Consider the following 15,771-nt stretch of genomic DNA (forward strand, 5'->3'; position numbering starts at 1 on the left):
CGATTGAATTTAAAAATAAATACACACGAGTCGCATAGCTGCAGCTATAGAAAGTGGCTATTTTTAAATTATAAACTTAAATCGGTGAAATATGTAGAATTTTTCAAGCGAACCAGAAACTGAAAAGGGATGTGTGACTTTACTGGAAGCTTTAAAACGTTTATTTATTGATCGATTTATCGATAGATTATCGAGCCTTCATGAAGAGAGTCATTAAATATACGTTTTAAATTCCCCATTAAAACTTGTATTATTATTATTAAAATATATTTTCCCTCTATTTAAACACCCAGAAATCCCAGAATATTCCCATTTAAATTATCTGTGAAGCGAATATAACATCATTACAAGAAATACTTAACCAATTAGCAATCGTCATGCTCTCCTCCCATCTCCCAGTGATTTCTGTGCTAATATTAATTAACACAAACATCAGTGGGAAGCGAATAAAAAAAATAGCAAATAAAAACACAGCAAACGGAATTCCATTGCTAAAATAATTAATCCTTTCGCTGTGTCCCATTCAAACCAATCCATAATTAAGGAAATAACTCGACCATTTTCACTACCCACTCCTGCCCTGAAAGTGCGAGAAAACAGATACTCATATTCTCTGGGAAATGTTAATTAAATTCAAATCGCAAGAAAAAAGAAAAGGAACCAAGAGTCCGGAGCGAAGCCAAAGACAAAGACAAGCAAAACAATTTTAAGTTACTTAAAATCTTTATTAAATGTAAAAGTGGTTAACCCATTTGCCCAGAGCCCAAGCCGAAGCCGGAGAAGCATTTTCCCCAGCATTTTCCCGACGACAAAAAATGTGTGTGTAAGGCAAATGAAAAGCGTTTTTTTTTTTTGTAGCCCATCCACCCACAAACGACTTCAATGGAAAAGAATTTTTGCATATTTTCTTCTGTCGAAGCGATTTTTTATGCTGCCGCGAATACGCCAAATGAAAGTTACCCCTTTTTTTCTACCCCTGCTCGGGTTGCCTAACAAATTAATGCCATTTTTATTTATTTTTTACAAATACCCGCGGCTGCGGTGTTACCATCCCATTCTTCAAGTTACCCAAGTTTTAGAGCGGAAAAAATTATATATTTTATTAAGCAAACAAAGGCGAATTTTCTACAATTTCCTTTTCAATGCAAACAAATTGAAAAAAAGGAAAAAGTGAAGAGTTAGAAGTGGGTGGAAAACACAGAACAAAAGTCAGCCGAAGACCCAGGGAAATGCAAGAAGGAAAAAAGGGTTGTGCGGGAAAATAAAAAATCTTGCAAAACTCAATTCGCGGCGGCTCTTGGGCGAAATCATCATTTACATTTGCATTCACAGTGCACTAATCAACGTTTAGTGGCAGCCACTGGAGGCCTGAATGGGGCCAGAAACTTCTGGGGAGGAGCAGCAGCAGCACTAGGACCTCTCTCGCTCTCTTTGGGCGTGCAAATTATTTCAATAAATGCTGACTAAGTCCTGCGGGGCCACACACTCTGGAAAAACTCAACCAAAGCCAGCTTGCACGACGCGAAGTGGAAATACTTTAGCAGTTCGTTATGGCAACAATTTGCTCTGCAATGATAGCCATCTTTCGTGGTTACACTTTCAGCGTTTTTATTCTCTCCAGGAAAAAGAGTAATAATGATGGTAGGAAGGATTAATTATCTAGTTTGTTGTAATTTTTTTTAGAATGGGAAAAAGCTTTGTGATAATGCACAGATAAATATGTGTTATAATACTTTTAGGAAAATATATGAAGCTTTTTAAAAAGTCCTTAAATTATGAAGAAGTTAGCTTAAGATTTTTTCAAAAATATATATTTTTTACATCAACTCAACATATGCCCAGCAGAGTATTTAAACGTCACCAGTTGTCTATTTGTTGCGTCTTCTATAATATTTTCCATTTGCATTCCGACACCGAAATAGCAAAAAAGACGACAACTTTTTCCCCCGTTTCTCTCTGGGATTCTCTGTGTGTTAGTGGCCATGTGTTGTTGTTAGTTTTTCATATCTGATGCAGTTTGAAAACATTGTTTTTGTGTCGACGACAACGACGACGACGACGGCTTTATTTTGCCAGTTCATGTGTATGTCTGGTTTTTCCTGTGAAACTTTTCCCTTTGGCCAGAAATAGAAAAGCCAGGCAAGAAATTATAAGTCTGTGTGTGGGTATTGATAACTTTTGCCGAAAAAGTTTCATTTGAGTTTATCAACTGTATCCAATGATACAAATACCGAGCGTTATCTCGAGTTCCGAAGGGTAAATTTCTTCAGTTGGGCAATGCAACTTTTATTGCGGAAGTGCTTGTCTGCCGCAATTAAACGATTAACAAATATATATATATCGATTCTATATCTCTATATAAGGCTGGGTTTCTTAATTGATTAATTGATGAGCAACAGTTTTGTAAAGTTCATTAGGAGATCTCTCCCTCACCAAATGCATTCTCAAAAGTGTGTGTATATTATACAAAACTAAGGTTAAATCAAAGTCGTGTTTGGATAATAGCTGACATCAGGATTATATAGTATTTTACCTGGAATAATCACAGTGGTTATTCGCTTAAAAGGAACCAAGTTAAAAAGGAAGTTGCTAGTAAATTACATAAAAATTAAAAAATTTAATATTGAAAAGGCACTATATTTATTTTTATTATTAAGCACTTTATTAGCCTTTAAATATTGTGGGTCATTAAAGATTAAAAATATAAGTAAAATTCTTATAAAAATATAAATAACTAATTGAGATTAGAAATGTATATCTAGACGAATATTCAATATCATATTGAAAACTATGGTAAATAATAATTTTTCTAAATATTTATGAAGGGCGGCTAATTATTTAATTTATTTATTTATTTAATATAAAAATTAGCCAAGGTTTCTAACCAATTTTCACTGTTTGCAAGGCAAAAACAGGCTTTTTATTGCAGTTTGAAGTACACACGACGTGAGTGTTGTTATCAAACAGCTGATTGAAAAAGCTCAAAGCTCGCTCTTTGTATTTTCCCCCCGTTTTTTTAATCTCTCTCAACTTGTCAGACTCTGTGGGGGCCAAAGATCAGTCAGCCAAGTGAGAAAACCGAGAGAAAAAGCTCTGGCAATGCGCCGATCGCTAATTGACAAGAGTTCAGTTGTTCCAAGCACGCGCGTCTTTAAGCACGAAAAAAATAACAGATTTTTCTGTACCGAACAAAAACAAAAACACAAAAAAAAAAAACACCAATAAATAAAAATCTTATCAATAAAACACACGCGGGGAAAATACGTTTAATTAAGACAAAGATAAGCGGCGAGAGGAGATACCAACATCTGGCCTATTGTTTTATGCGCTTTTATTATAATTTTTTGCCGTGTTTGTTTATAACGTCACAGCCTCGCTCGCTGTGTGTGTGTGTGTGTGTGTCTGTGCAGTTATTGCGTACTGTATAATATATATTTTGGCGACACTGCACCGCCAATATGACGTAATTTGTGCAAATATGTAAACGAAAAATATGTAAGCGCAAAACAAAAAAACAGGCAATGCAATTCTAAGCATAGCGACGACATTATGTCAGGTGGCAGGGAAAAGCGGAAAAGCAGCAGCAGCGGCAGTCCCATGCTGCCAGCAGCAACATCAACAACTGCGGCAACTGCAACACCAAGGTTTTTGCGCCGTAAATCGCAACGTGGAAATTGGTTTACGTAAGTTTTTCGCAGCTGCACCCCCGGGAAAATGATCATCAAGTGGGTCACTTTTCGTAATTCTCACGTGTTTGGCCAAACACAAACAAAAAAAGTCATAATTATAATATATACACTGTGAGAAATACAGTGAGAGGTAAATAAAATTATGGAAAAATAAGTTTGTTTGTATTTTAGCCTAGAGTCTGATGGAATTCTTTGAAGAAAGGAGGAAAAGAAATCGCTCGAAATTAAAATCTTTTCACCAAGGTGTCTAAAAGTATGCAAGGAAATATTTTTATAGAGAAATTAGTATTATTATTATTTTAAAAATTAAATTTGTGTTATCTGATTAGAGTTTTATTACCTTTACTTGTGGCAACTTAATCTAATCTGTTTAAGAGAATGAAAATCTCTTTTATTTAAAATCTCCCAAAAAAAATAAATCTAAAAGAGGGCAATAAAATATTTCAAGGACCCTAAATTCCAATTATCTTGTTTATTTTATTTATTTTCAAGTACAATTGTTTTTCTTTATTTACAATTACCCAATTTTGAGTTAATAGGGAGATTTCAATTCCCATTTACTGAGCCACCAAAAAGTATGCAATGCCATATTAATAACTTGAAAAACTTTTCCGTCATGCTCTGACTTTCCATAACTTTATTCAAATTAAATAAATATTGGCCATTAAACCATAAACAAAATACACCACTAAATGAATAATCACCTCAAGCGGAAGTTGACAAAAAATAAATAAACACACATTTTTTTGGTGCGTAATAGAGAGCCGCTATGAAAGCAAAAGCAAAAGTTGCTGGTAAACAACAACAGAAGCGATATGAGAAGGAATGGGAATCAAAGAAAAACATATGTAAATATATGTGCATACATCGCAGCCATGGAAAGAAATTCGCATTTTCTATTTATTTGTTATTCTTTCCACTCTAGAGTGTCCATTGCTGACTCCCGGTTTTGATAAGAAATATGTATTGAAACAATTATAAAAGTTCCGATTGCCACAGAGCTACGTTTGTTTATGCTTTTGTGAAACTTCGTTGAGTAAACAATGAAACATCTTTGAATTATTCCGCGAAATTGCTTACAACGGCAGAAAGATATCAGTTTCAATTTAAACATAAAAAGAGCAAACATTGACAAATTAACTTATCAATACTTGGAAAGTTAAGTTTTAGGGAGAATGGAAGTGCTTGTGGATAAGGAGATATCTCATTAAGATAGGTCTATCTTTATCGTATGCTTTGGGAAACTATAAAAGATAAAAAAGGTTATCTTAGAGGAGCAAATTATGTCTTATAAGGGCTTTAAACACGATCCTAAACAGATCCTTTTTAAGGAACATCACAAACATTTCCTTATCATTTATAAATATATTTAGATATAGACTAAATCATTCGTTTTCCCCAGTTTCACCCCTAAACATCCCTTTGAAATCCTTTTAGAAATCCAGCAATAAACGCAACAATCGAAGGAGTGTTAAAAGTTTGCTCCAAACTTGCCAAGTTCTGGGCTGTTCGAGAGTGCACTTGTAGGCAAAACTTGGGCGCAAAAGTTGGAGCTTGCTCCTTGTAATCGCTTAAGCCAATTACAAAAACTTAACCTCAATTTGTGCTAGGAAAGGGGGTGTTTTCAACCCACCCACCTTTGTCATTATTGTCACTCATTTAAAGCAGCTTTGTGCAAATATTTGCCCAGACTTTGGCCCAGGAACTGTCCAGCAAAATTACTTCCTTATGCCTGGCTGCAGCTGAATGCCCACCTCCAAAGCCCACTTCCTCCTTTAGATCTTTATATATATTTTTTAAAATATATATACTTTCTGTAGCTCTCTGTGCCACCTGCTTATTTATGCATTTTGATTTTGTTAAGAACTGATTGCAGCTGCTTCATAATTCCTCTCAGTTGCACAACTTTTTGCAAAGGAAAATTTATTCTCTCTTCTTCTGTTAGATATAGAATTTCCACATTTACACCTTTTCCCAAAGTAGCTTTTGTAAGGAAAACAGGACCTGGTGGGTCAGTGGGACTTCTGCTCTAGTTATCACTGTCACGCCGAAGGGGATTGTGTTCAAAGTGGACAGAAGAAACTCATAGACAAAGTTTTCTTTCTTTTATAAAGAAAAGCAAAAACCTTTTCATAAAAAGCCTGGGAAAGGCAGCTATCAAACTAGAGAAATTTCTATCAAATTAAAACCACAAACGTAATTAACACTGGGCTTTTTCTTTTAACTCCTTTCAGCAGAAAGTGCTTCCATGCGGCCTACTACTACCTGGACGATCCACCGCATCATCCGAATGCCCCGCAGGTGGACTGGGAAAATCCCGTCAAGATCGGCGATGAAATCCGTGCCGCTGTTCCCGTCAACGAATTCGCCAAGCATGTGGCTTCTTTGCATGCCGATGGAGATATTGGATTCAGCAGGGAATACGAGGCCATACAGAATGAGTGCATTAGCGATGATCTGCCATGTGAGCACTCGCAGCATCCGGAGAATAAGCGGAAGAATCGATACCTGAACATTACAGCTTGTGAGTAGAGCTTTTTTTTAATATTTTTAAATGAATTAATTCGATTACTTATATTTCTCCCTACTCTAGATGACCACAGCCGCGTCCATTTGCATCCCACCCCTGGCCAAAAGAAGAACCTGGACTACATCAATGCCAACTTCATTGACGGCTACCAGAAAGGTCATGCTTTCATTGGCACCCAGGGCCCCTTGCCCGACACCTTCGACTGCTTCTGGCGGATGATCTGGGAGCAAAGGGTGGCCATTATTGTGATGATCACCAATCTGGTGGAGCGTGGCAGACGCAAGTGCGACATGTACTGGCCCAAGGATGGTGTGGAGACCTATGGTGTGATCCAGGTCAAGCTCATCGAGGAGGAAGTAATGTCCACCTACACGGTTCGCACTCTGCAGATCAAGCACTTGAAGGTGTGTATTTCTAAATGATTAATTTTAATAAATTAAAATAATTAAAAATGTAAAATTGTAAACCCTAAAGCTCAAGAAGAAGAAGCAGTGCAATACCGAGAAGCTGGTCTATCAATATCATTATACCAACTGGCCGGATCATGGCACTCCAGATCATCCCCTGCCCGTACTGAACTTTGTCAAGAAATCCTCGGCTGCCAATCCCGCCGAGGCTGGGCCCATAGTCGTGCACTGCAGGTGAATATTTAATATTTCAAATATACTTTGATTCCTTTATCTAAATTCCAAATTCATTCTAAATTTAGCGCTGGCGTTGGTCGCACTGGAACCTACATTGTCCTGGACGCCATGCTCAAGCAAATCCAACAGAAATCGATTGTGAATGTCTTTGGCTTCCTGCGTCACATTCGAGCACAAAGGAACTTCCTCGTCCAGACCGAGGAGCAGTACATATTCCTGCACGACGCTTTGGTGGAGGCCATTGCCTCCCGGGAGACGAATCTGCTGGCCGAGCAGGTGGAGGAGCTGAAGAACTGTACCCCGTATTTGGAGCAGCAGTACAAGAACATCATTCAATTCCAGCCAAAGGACATACACATTGCATCGGCCATGAAGCAGGTGAACTCGATCAAGAATCGCGGCGCCATCTTCCCCATTGAGGGCAGTCGAGTGCATTTGACTCCGAAGCCGGGCGAGGATGGCAGTGACTATATCAACGCCTCCTGGCTGCATGGCTTCAGGAGATTGAGGGACTTTATAGTCACCCAGCATCCGATGGCGCACACGATAAAGGACTTCTGGCAGATGGTCTGGGACCACAATGCACAGACTGTCGTGCTGCTCTCGTCGCTTGACGATATTGTGAGTGTAGAAGAGTCTAATTTTCTCTTGAATTCTTTAGTAAATATTCTTGATTTTTATTAGAACTTTGCCCAGTTTTGGCCGGATGAGGCCACGCCCATCGAGAGCGATCACTATCGCGTCAAGTATCTGAACAAGACGAACAAGAGCGACTATGTGAGCCGGGACTTTGTCATCCAGTCGATACAGGATGACTACGAGCTGACGGTCAAGATGCTGCACTGTCCCAGCTGGCCGGAGATGTCGAATCCCAACAGCATCTACGATTTCATTGTCGATGTGCATGAGCGCTGCAATGACTATCGAAATGGACCAATCGTCATTGTAGACAGGTGAGGGAGAAACCTAAGAAACAAGCTATAGAAGCTGTTTAATAGTTTACACCTTCCTCTGACTTTTTTGGAATTTTTTGCTAATTAAATTCTTTTTATTTTCAGATACGGTGGCGCCCAGGCGTGCACCTTCTGTGCGATCTCATCGCTGGCCATCGAAATGGAGTACTGTAGCACGGCGAATGTTTACCAGTACGCCAAGCTGTACCACAACAAGCGGCCCGGGGTGTGGACCTCCAGCGAGGATATACGCGTCATTTACAACATACTTTCATTTTTGCCTGGCAATTTGAACCTGCTGAAGCGCACGGCGCTTCGGACTGAATTCGAGGATGTGACAACGGCCACGCCGGATCTCTATAGCAAAATATGCAGCAATGGTAATGTTCCACAGCATGTCATACTGCAGCAGCAGCAGCTAGGGATGCAGCAGCAGCAGCAGCAGCAGCTGAATCTGACCACACTCCATGATACACCGCCCGATACTAATCCAAGCCTATCGCCCATTCTGTCATTGTTACCGCCCGCAGTTGTCCCGCTGTCCAATTCATCCACACCACCACCAACATCACCATCCCCACAGACCATCATTGAACTGCCCTCACCCGCTACTCCAACTGCAGCTTCGAATACGGCCACAACAACACCAACAATTCCAATCACAACAACGACAACACCTTCACCACTCGCCTCCCCAAACAGTTTAACCCATACTAATGCCAATTTCCATACTGTTACTAATGCCAATGCTGCTAAACTCATGGAACTCGAACTCAATTTCGAACAACAACAAATGCAACATCAACAACAACAAATGCTGGCCCGGATTCAACAACAAACGCAACTTCAACAACAATACAACACGCATCATCAACACAACAACGTTGTTGGTGAAATGCTGATGAATCCCACAATTCCTCCAACAACCGCCTTGGAAATTGCACCAACAACCACACCCGCGTCGTCACCAACAACTGCAACGATGGTCAACAACAATAATATTGACAACAACAATATTAATAATGTCACAACCACAAATGCAGCAGCGACAGATGCTCAAAACTTAGATATTGTAGGCTAAACTAAAGATAAATTTACAGAGAGAAAAATTTAAATCATTTTATAAATGTTTAAATATAAATATTTAAATTTAAAATTACATTTAAAACCATACGATTACGTATACATAGCGATGTATTTATTAACATTTAAGTCGTTTAAGTGAGGAGAACAACACATAAATTATTATTCATTCGCCGCGTAGCAAGCTCATGTTTTAACTTTAATTTATTACGCTCAGTTGTTCTCTATATGTACTGTCTAAATTATTTCGTTTTTCTGTCATTTTTATACATACCATATACCTTTAAATTTAGGTTTTTAATATAACTATTTTGTACAACCATTTTAGTCAGAGGGGGAAAAAGTCAATCGAAAATAGTTTTGAGGCAAGGAAAGAGCAAAAGTTAATCACAAATTGAAACAAATGGCAACGTAGCAAAATGCACAAATCGAACGAGAGTAGGTTTAAAAGAAAACACAGCAGACATTTGTCTATATAAAATATAAATATATAACATACGCGTAATGATTCGTTAATGCAGGTTAAAGCTGCACAACACACTTGTGCCATGATTTCTTAAGCTACCCACAAAGCAAGCTCCTATTAAAGTAATGATTATTAGTTGAATTTATCGAGTTAACTCTTTGCATTTCGAATTGATTCAATGTCCGTCCTAGTATCTGTTACCTTTCCAGTTCTGTTTCTGTTAAGCTCCATTTTGACAAATTGGAAGGCGAATTTAATACAAAAAGAGCACAAATAAACCGAATTAGCAAAAGCACACACACATCACTGTAAATCCCCAAAGTAAAATCAGCACCAAGAGCACGAGAAAACATCACGGAAATAAATTTGTAAATAGAAATGATAGGTCCAGGCAACTGCACTGGATCCTAAGTATACTCCTCTTCCTGCAAAAGCTAAGAAAGAATATTGTAAAATAAACCCTACAGCGATAAGTTAATGTACAACTAAAAATAAACGCAAGCAAAAAGTATTACTATAAATATATATATATAATTAACAATACATGTGAAGAAGAGGGAGATGAAATAATAGAGAGCCCCCGAATGCATAACTTGACTCCAGTTTTGTTTTGTTTTTCTCTTTATTCGATGCACACACAGGGTGCTATCACATTCGCTGGGCGTAATCGTAATCTGTACAGTTCTTAAAGTTAGCCTCGTATGTGGGATAAATATAAAACATAAAAGCTTTGCACTCTGAATTGCCATGGCTAAGTGTCTGTGTGTGGTAAAGATAAGATTTTGAAATTTCTTTAGAAAGGGTGCCTAAAAGTATGCTATGATGTTAGACCCAAAATTCGGAATAATTTATTGTTAGCCTACTTTTGGGCACCACATTAAAGACACACACACAGGACCAGCGTAGAGCGCAAGTAAATTAGTAAATATTTTTACATTTTATATGTAGAAATAAAAAATAATGAAGCAAAGTATGAAAGAAACGATAAAGAAAAATGTTTTAAAGACTGGTTTTTTGTACACTTTAACTTGAATAAGCATGGTATACTGATTATGTAAATTAACGCAATGTCAACAAAGGTCCTTCAGTTTCCTCTTAGATTTATCCCAATCGAATGTAGTCAGAGACTACTGGATGCACAGTTGATGGGTTTCTGTCCCTTCGAGATCCTGATCTTATCAAAGCGAGCGAGCATTTCAATCCAATCATTTGTCAGCTGTAACCCTAATAGGCGGCTCTACATATTAACCAACCAACTACTGACCAATTTTTTGTGAGATTTATGTTTCTTAGGCACTAAAAACCCCGACTTAGACTAAGGTAACACTTATATATACGCTCTAGCAGGCTTGTAAATTCTCATACTGACAACCGATGCTTCATCTGTAATATAACGAACCAGAGAATCATATTATTTCGATACCAAATATTGGAGTAACCGTGCATTTTAACTGTTGCAAAAACAAAACGAAAGCAAATGAATAGTAAACTATAGATGGATATTTCTATATACACATTGTGTACATAAGGGTGGCAGCCAAATGAAGAAGCTTAATCAACAGAAAATTAAGAGTAATCAGGAGTTCAACAAATTAAAAAAACCAGCACACACCAGACACTTTTCGAGCAATCGAGGAAACCTTTCCACGACTAAACTACCTTCACACATTTAACTAAAGTAAAAAACGAACAGATTATCTAATTGATGGTGTTATATGCAATTTATAAATGTGATGAATGTCAAAGTTAAGAGTATAAACCATTTAAAAACGAACAAAAAACAATGAGAAAGAGATTCGATAAGAGAGAGAGAGCTGAAATGTAGTAAGCAAAAGCATGCCCACGATTTTAGAGCTAAGCATAAACCTAGATCAAGATGAATATTACAACAGAGGCAGACAGACCATAGATTTTAATGACACACAGATGGTAGGGTTAGGGACTCTCCCCCAGCTTATAAAAACAAAAAAACAAAATAATGGTATATATATATATTTAAATATATGTATATGTATGGTACACCTAAGCTAAGAGTAAGCCAATGAGAAAATGGAAATTATGAAGCTAAAGATAGACAAGGATAAAGAAGCGTCGAAATAAAGAACACATCAAATTGCAAAAACCACTCTTACCTCTTAGCTGGGCGCTTGTGTCTCCACACTGAACTCCACCTGCATCAGCCCGAAATGGCTGCGGGGCAGAACATCCGGCGTCCAGGTGAGCAGCACTCCATTGCCGGCCTGTTCCTTTGGCGCCATTTGGAATATAATTTTGGCCATGTACAGTTTTATTCTGGCGTAAGTTAGGCGCTTTTTGGATGAATCCTCAATGGATGTTGGTGGTCGCACATAGGGCACAAAATATTGGCCATCCGGATGACGCTCAAAGGCACGCTGCAACTGCAGTTCAATATTAGCAGTGCTAAAGATGCGCTTGACCGTGTGCGAGGTCGTAAAGTGCCAGGTGTATTTGGTCAGACCCTTATAACGGCCCGATTCTATCACAGTCACCTTGTCCAAGGGACGACGCTTGATTCCCGCACTGAAGCCTTTGCAAAAGTGCGAAAAGGTGTCCTACAATAAAGTAAACTTTTAGTTTTTGTTGAATATTAATATTATTCTGTAAATATCATCTCACCCTGTGCACATGAAAGTTTTGCTGGACCAAGCGTTTTGAGATCCCCGCCTGAGGTGTTTCCCGGGGCTCAAGTGCCTCGTTTAGCAGCTCTACTACATGTTCCAGCCACGCGGAGTACGCCAGTGCCGGCTGAACGCAAGCCTCCTGGCAGGGAGTATCCAATACCTGATTTGCAGCAGCTGGCTTATTCACAATTAAGGCTCTTTTGGCCGGCAAGGGAGGTTGTTTTCTGGACTTTACTTCTCTCACTATCGCCGAGGTCTTAACGGGAGCCGCCTTCTTAACCATGGAAATAGTTGCCAACTCAATGGGCAGCTGATCAGCAGGCGAGGCCTCCGAAAAGATGGGAGGAGCGGCCAAGATGTTGTAGGGCTCACTGATCAGCGGCAGCTCAATGTCCTCGCTGCTTAAGTCAATCTGATCCGTTGGCTGGAACTGGTCCATCAGCTCGATATTGCAGTCCGTGAGCTCGATGGGCTCTGCATAGACATCGCAGTTGGACAGCAGCTGCGAGTCGTTGGCGTAGTGGATGAGGGCACTGCTGGCTTGGTTTGAATCGCTGTGGCTTTTCGTGGTCGCCGCCTGCATGTTGTCCAGATTGAAAGCGCCATCGGAAAGATCTGGCAGGGGAAGCTAAAGGGAGTAAATAATGATCCATGATTCCAATCCCATTTGCATGTTTGCCTAAAATACTCACATCCAGCTGATCGCCAAAGACCAGAATGTCCACCTGAGGATCAAAGTCATCGTCCTCCATGTGCAGACTCAAGCGCAGATCCTCGGCAGCGCCATCTCCAAGAGGTGTCTCCAGCTGGGATGGCATCCAGAAGGACTGCAGGCCGCTGGTAAAGTGCCCGTACACCCGTTTGCCCTGCGGCGAGCTCAGGATGCCGGCCAGGACGAGCAGCAGGTGGTCACAGATCTCGTCCTGCATCACCAGCGAGTTGTCCGGCTCCACGATAATCTTTAGTTTCCGGCAGGCGCAGGCATAACTGGCCGCCCCCTTCCTCTTGGAGCCATTGGCCAGGACGGTGACATGTAGTCGAGCTGCTGGGCAGGACTCGGAGCGTTCGCACTTCACCACAAATGTGGTGGCATTCAGCCGCTGGACAGCCGGCAGGTGCTCCTGCTCCTCGGCGTACTTGTACTGCTGCCAGAGCTGCTGCTTCTGCTCCTGGCTGATGTTCAGGTTCCACAGCACCTCGCGCGACACGCTGTAGGCCTGGGCCTTTGGAAACTCAGGGCCCATTTCGCGGCACGTTTTGACGTGCACGCAGTCCGCGGTGGCCTTGACGCCACCTTTGTGGCAGGACTCTACAAAGCACACCGCTTTGCTGGACACCACCGCCGCATCTGGCTGCAGGGACACGGTGACCTCTTGAATCACCACAAAGTTTCTCGGCTGCTGCTCCTTCTCCTTGGATCGCAGGGAGTAAACCGTAGATCCTGATCGCAAAGACACCAATTGCACGGCGTCAAGAACATTCTTGCGCTGCGGACACGCGACGTTCCGACACAGCTGAGCCCGATTCCCGTTTAAAACACCGCACTGAACGCACTTCCGAACACCCCGCATCGCGTTTCGCGAACGTTTTTCGTGGAAAACATACAATTTTCCTTACTTTTCACTGTTTTTCCCGGCGAACGAAACAATCTGAACTTTGCCGGCGAACTTAGAGAGGAGAGAGATAGTTAGGAGAGAGGTGAACAGCTGATTGGCTATTGTTATCGATTGACCGTTAAAAAATAAAAACCGCCAGGAATCATTTTGTTTCAATTGGATGATTTTGTGTACAGTTAAAATATACACAGCAAACCAACATTCTTGAAGGAGACTCAGGAGACCATAAACCTCCATTGGGGATATTCCAGAACATATGTTTTTTGAGTAGTCGCCAGCCCTGCGATTTATCGATAACTGTAAACAATCACGGAAATCGGTTTTCTGATTGGGATTTCCTTGCATACACGAGATACGAGATGTCGCATCCCCTGGATGCCCAGCTGCCGCGCGTTCGCAAGTACCCCTTCGTGGGCATGCGGATTTCCGACCACACCATACTGGACACCATCGAGGGACGGCACAACTGCCGGCTGTGCCATCGCTCGAGGAAATTCTTCTGCTACAATTGCTACATACCCGTCGGCGAACTGGCGGAGACGGATGTGCTGCCGCAGATCAAGCTCCCACTGCTGGTGGACATTATCAAGCATAAGAAGGAGATTGACGGCAAGAGCACGGCCGTGCATGCGGCTGTCCTGGCGCCGGAACATGTGCGAATCCACACTTTTCCGGACATTCCGGACTATCGAAAGGAGGACGGGGTGGTGCTGATCTTTCCCAGCGCCAAGGCGGCGACAGTGCCACAGCTCTTCGAGCGCAACGTTCAGCTGCAGATAGGCGAGAACTATGGCCTGCCCAAAGGCCATCACATGGGAACCATGCTGCGCCGCCGCATGGACGAGGTGGAGATCCATGAGGACGACGACAAGCCGGAGCAGGAGCTGCGCTGCTGGAAGCTGGACAACCTGCCCATCCGCCGAGCCGTCTTCATCGACAGCACGTGGAACCAGAGCCGCGGCATTTACGCTGACGAGCGGGTACGAGGCCTGAGAACGGTGGTTCTGCAGAACCGTCTGTCGCAGTTCTGGCGACATCAACGCGGCAGTCCTCGCTGGTACCTGGCCACCATTGAGGCCATCCACCAGTTCCTCCTCGAGGTGCACATCAACGCCTGGGGCCTGAGCTCGCATTACCGTGGCCTGGACAATCTGGAGATAACCGAGAGCTTCCATCGGCTGGCCGAACCGCTCAAGGTGGTGCCAGCTGCGGAGGAGAAGGCGACGGACCGAGAGTCGCCGTACAACGGGCAGTACGACAACCTGCTGTTCTTCTTCGCCAACATGTACGATCTTATCCACAAGTACTACGATCACAACGAACTCATAGCCTATCGGCGTCCCATTTAGCTATAGTTTATATTCTTGGATAGAGTGTGAGAAATACACGAATTACGCTTAACTAGGACCATTACTTCTTCTTCTTCTTGCCCTCGTCACCGGACTCGGAGCTGGGGGAGGACTTGGCGGAGGAGCCATCGGTTTGGATGGGTTTCTGCCACTTGAGAGGGTTGCGACGGAACAAGGGCCACGGCGGAATGGTGATCTAAGAAATAGGGTTTTCGGGCATAAGTTTAAAAGGATTCCAGCTGGAACTTGCCCTGAGGATACTCACCAAAGAGGAGAGCAGGAAGCCCGCTCCCAGGATGTACACAGTTTGCGAAAATTGCTGGACAATTGCTCCGTAGATCAGGCCGATAACGCCGAAAACTGTGATGATGAGCCGGGACCAGCGCTCTGCCTTTCCCTGGCCCACAAAGTCCTGCGTTTTAGAGGTTTATTAGAGATTATTTGTGGGTTAATTTATGTTCTTCAAGCTCTCACCATGTGCGTCTGTATGTCCAACATTTTGTAGATGAGTTTATTCGTTAATTTAAGCTATTTTTTCACGTAAACAAATTCGGGATGCGGCACGTCAGCATTAAGTGTTGTTCAGTGTTGCCGTTTTAGCGGTTTTCTCCCCAGATTTGGGGTAAGTGCTGTTATCGACTAGTCCATTTTAAGTGTAAGCTATCGGCTAATCGATTTTAAGATAGGTATATCGAAATTGATTTTAAAATTTAAATATTAAATTTAAGCGACTAAAGTAAAAGTGTGTTAAAAAAAGAACCGTACAAACAAACAAACAATATTAAAAAATCGGTATTTT

At 41.6% G+C, this 15,771-nt stretch overlaps 4 protein-coding genes across 16 annotated transcripts in view; 2 read left to right on the forward strand and 2 right to left on the reverse strand.

Annotated features, from left to right (window-relative positions):
* Ptp99A (Protein tyrosine phosphatase 99A) overlaps positions 1-9,962 on the forward strand; it is a 122,945-nt gene extending 112,983 nt beyond the window's left edge. For 3 of the 8 annotated variants that reach the window (XM_017168246.3, XM_070287360.1, XM_017168248.3), the window contains 6 exons: positions 5,924-6,213; positions 6,283-6,623; positions 6,694-6,860; positions 6,929-7,484; positions 7,548-7,816; positions 7,922-9,962. In XM_017168246.3, the coding sequence (XP_017023735.2) occupies positions 5,924-6,213; positions 6,283-6,623; positions 6,694-6,860; positions 6,929-7,484; positions 7,548-7,816; positions 7,922-8,897 (2,599 nt within the window). In that variant the 3' untranslated portion in view covers positions 8,898-9,962. Of the gene's footprint in view, positions 1-3,127; positions 3,684-5,923; positions 6,214-6,282; positions 6,624-6,693; positions 6,861-6,928; positions 7,485-7,547; positions 7,817-7,921 lie in introns of those variants that run through there. The other 5 variants (XM_017168247.3, XM_041777017.2, XM_017168251.3 and 2 more) reach the window with 4 other exon arrangements.
* Positions 1-13,759, reverse strand: part of LOC108075716 (uncharacterized protein C2orf42 homolog) — a 179,811-nt gene extending 166,052 nt beyond the window's left edge. For 2 of the 6 annotated variants that reach the window (XR_011445383.1, XR_011445382.1), the window contains exons 1-3: positions 12,700-13,728; positions 12,003-12,635; positions 11,498-11,938 (exon numbers count right to left, since the gene is read on the reverse strand). Coding sequence is in view for 2 of the 6 variants with exons in the window: in XM_017168254.3 (XP_017023743.1) it covers positions 11,501-11,938; positions 12,003-12,635; positions 12,700-13,578 (1,950 nt within the window). In the remaining 4 variants the exon portion in view is untranslated. Of the gene's footprint in view, positions 1-9,968; positions 10,749-11,497; positions 11,939-12,002; positions 12,636-12,699 lie in introns of those variants that run through there. The other 4 variants (XM_017168254.3, XR_001770739.3, XR_011445384.1 and 1 more) reach the window with 4 other exon arrangements.
* Positions 13,760-13,907: 148 nt separating this feature from the next.
* LOC108075718 (tRNA-uridine aminocarboxypropyltransferase 1) lies at positions 13,908-15,030 on the forward strand. Its single transcript, XM_017168256.2, has one exon. The coding sequence runs from the start codon at positions 13,983-13,985 to the stop codon at positions 14,970-14,972; it is 990 nt and encodes a 329-aa protein (XP_017023745.1). The 5' UTR covers positions 13,908-13,982; the 3' UTR covers positions 14,973-15,030.
* On the reverse strand, positions 14,957-15,600 carry Spase12 (Signal peptidase complex subunit Spase12). The gene is made up of 3 exons (XM_017168257.3): positions 15,447-15,600; positions 15,238-15,384; positions 14,957-15,168 (listed from the first exon to the last, which is right to left on the reverse strand). Exons 1-3 carry the CDS (start codon positions 15,468-15,470, stop codon positions 15,034-15,036), a joined length of 306 nt encoding a protein of 101 aa, XP_017023746.1. The 5' UTR covers positions 15,471-15,600; the 3' UTR covers positions 14,957-15,033.
* Between the last annotated feature and the right edge of the window lie 171 nt (positions 15,601-15,771).

The sequence above is a fragment of the Drosophila kikkawai genome, chromosome 3R (assembly GCF_030179895.1).
Source record: "Drosophila kikkawai strain 14028-0561.14 chromosome 3R, DkikHiC1v2, whole genome shotgun sequence".
Classification (NCBI taxonomy): Eukaryota; Metazoa; Arthropoda; class Insecta; order Diptera; family Drosophilidae; genus Drosophila; species Drosophila kikkawai.

Excerpts from the sequence above, each read along its gene's own strand:
- LOC108075718 (XM_017168256.2), top strand. The coding sequence starts at position 13,983 with ATGTCGCATCCCCTGGATGCCCAGCTGCCGCGCGTTCGCAAGTACCCC.
- Spase12 (XM_017168257.3), bottom strand. The coding sequence starts at position 15,470 with ATGTTGGACATACAGACGCACATG. Across the intron at positions 15,385-15,446 it reads TGGACATACAGACGCACATG|GACTTTGTGGGCCAGGGAAA; the intron begins GTGAGAGCTTGA and ends TCTAAAACGCAG. Across the intron at positions 15,169-15,237 it reads GCTTCCTGCTCTCCTCTTTG|ATCACCATTCCGCCGTGGCC; the intron begins GTGAGTATCCTC and ends CCTATTTCTTAG.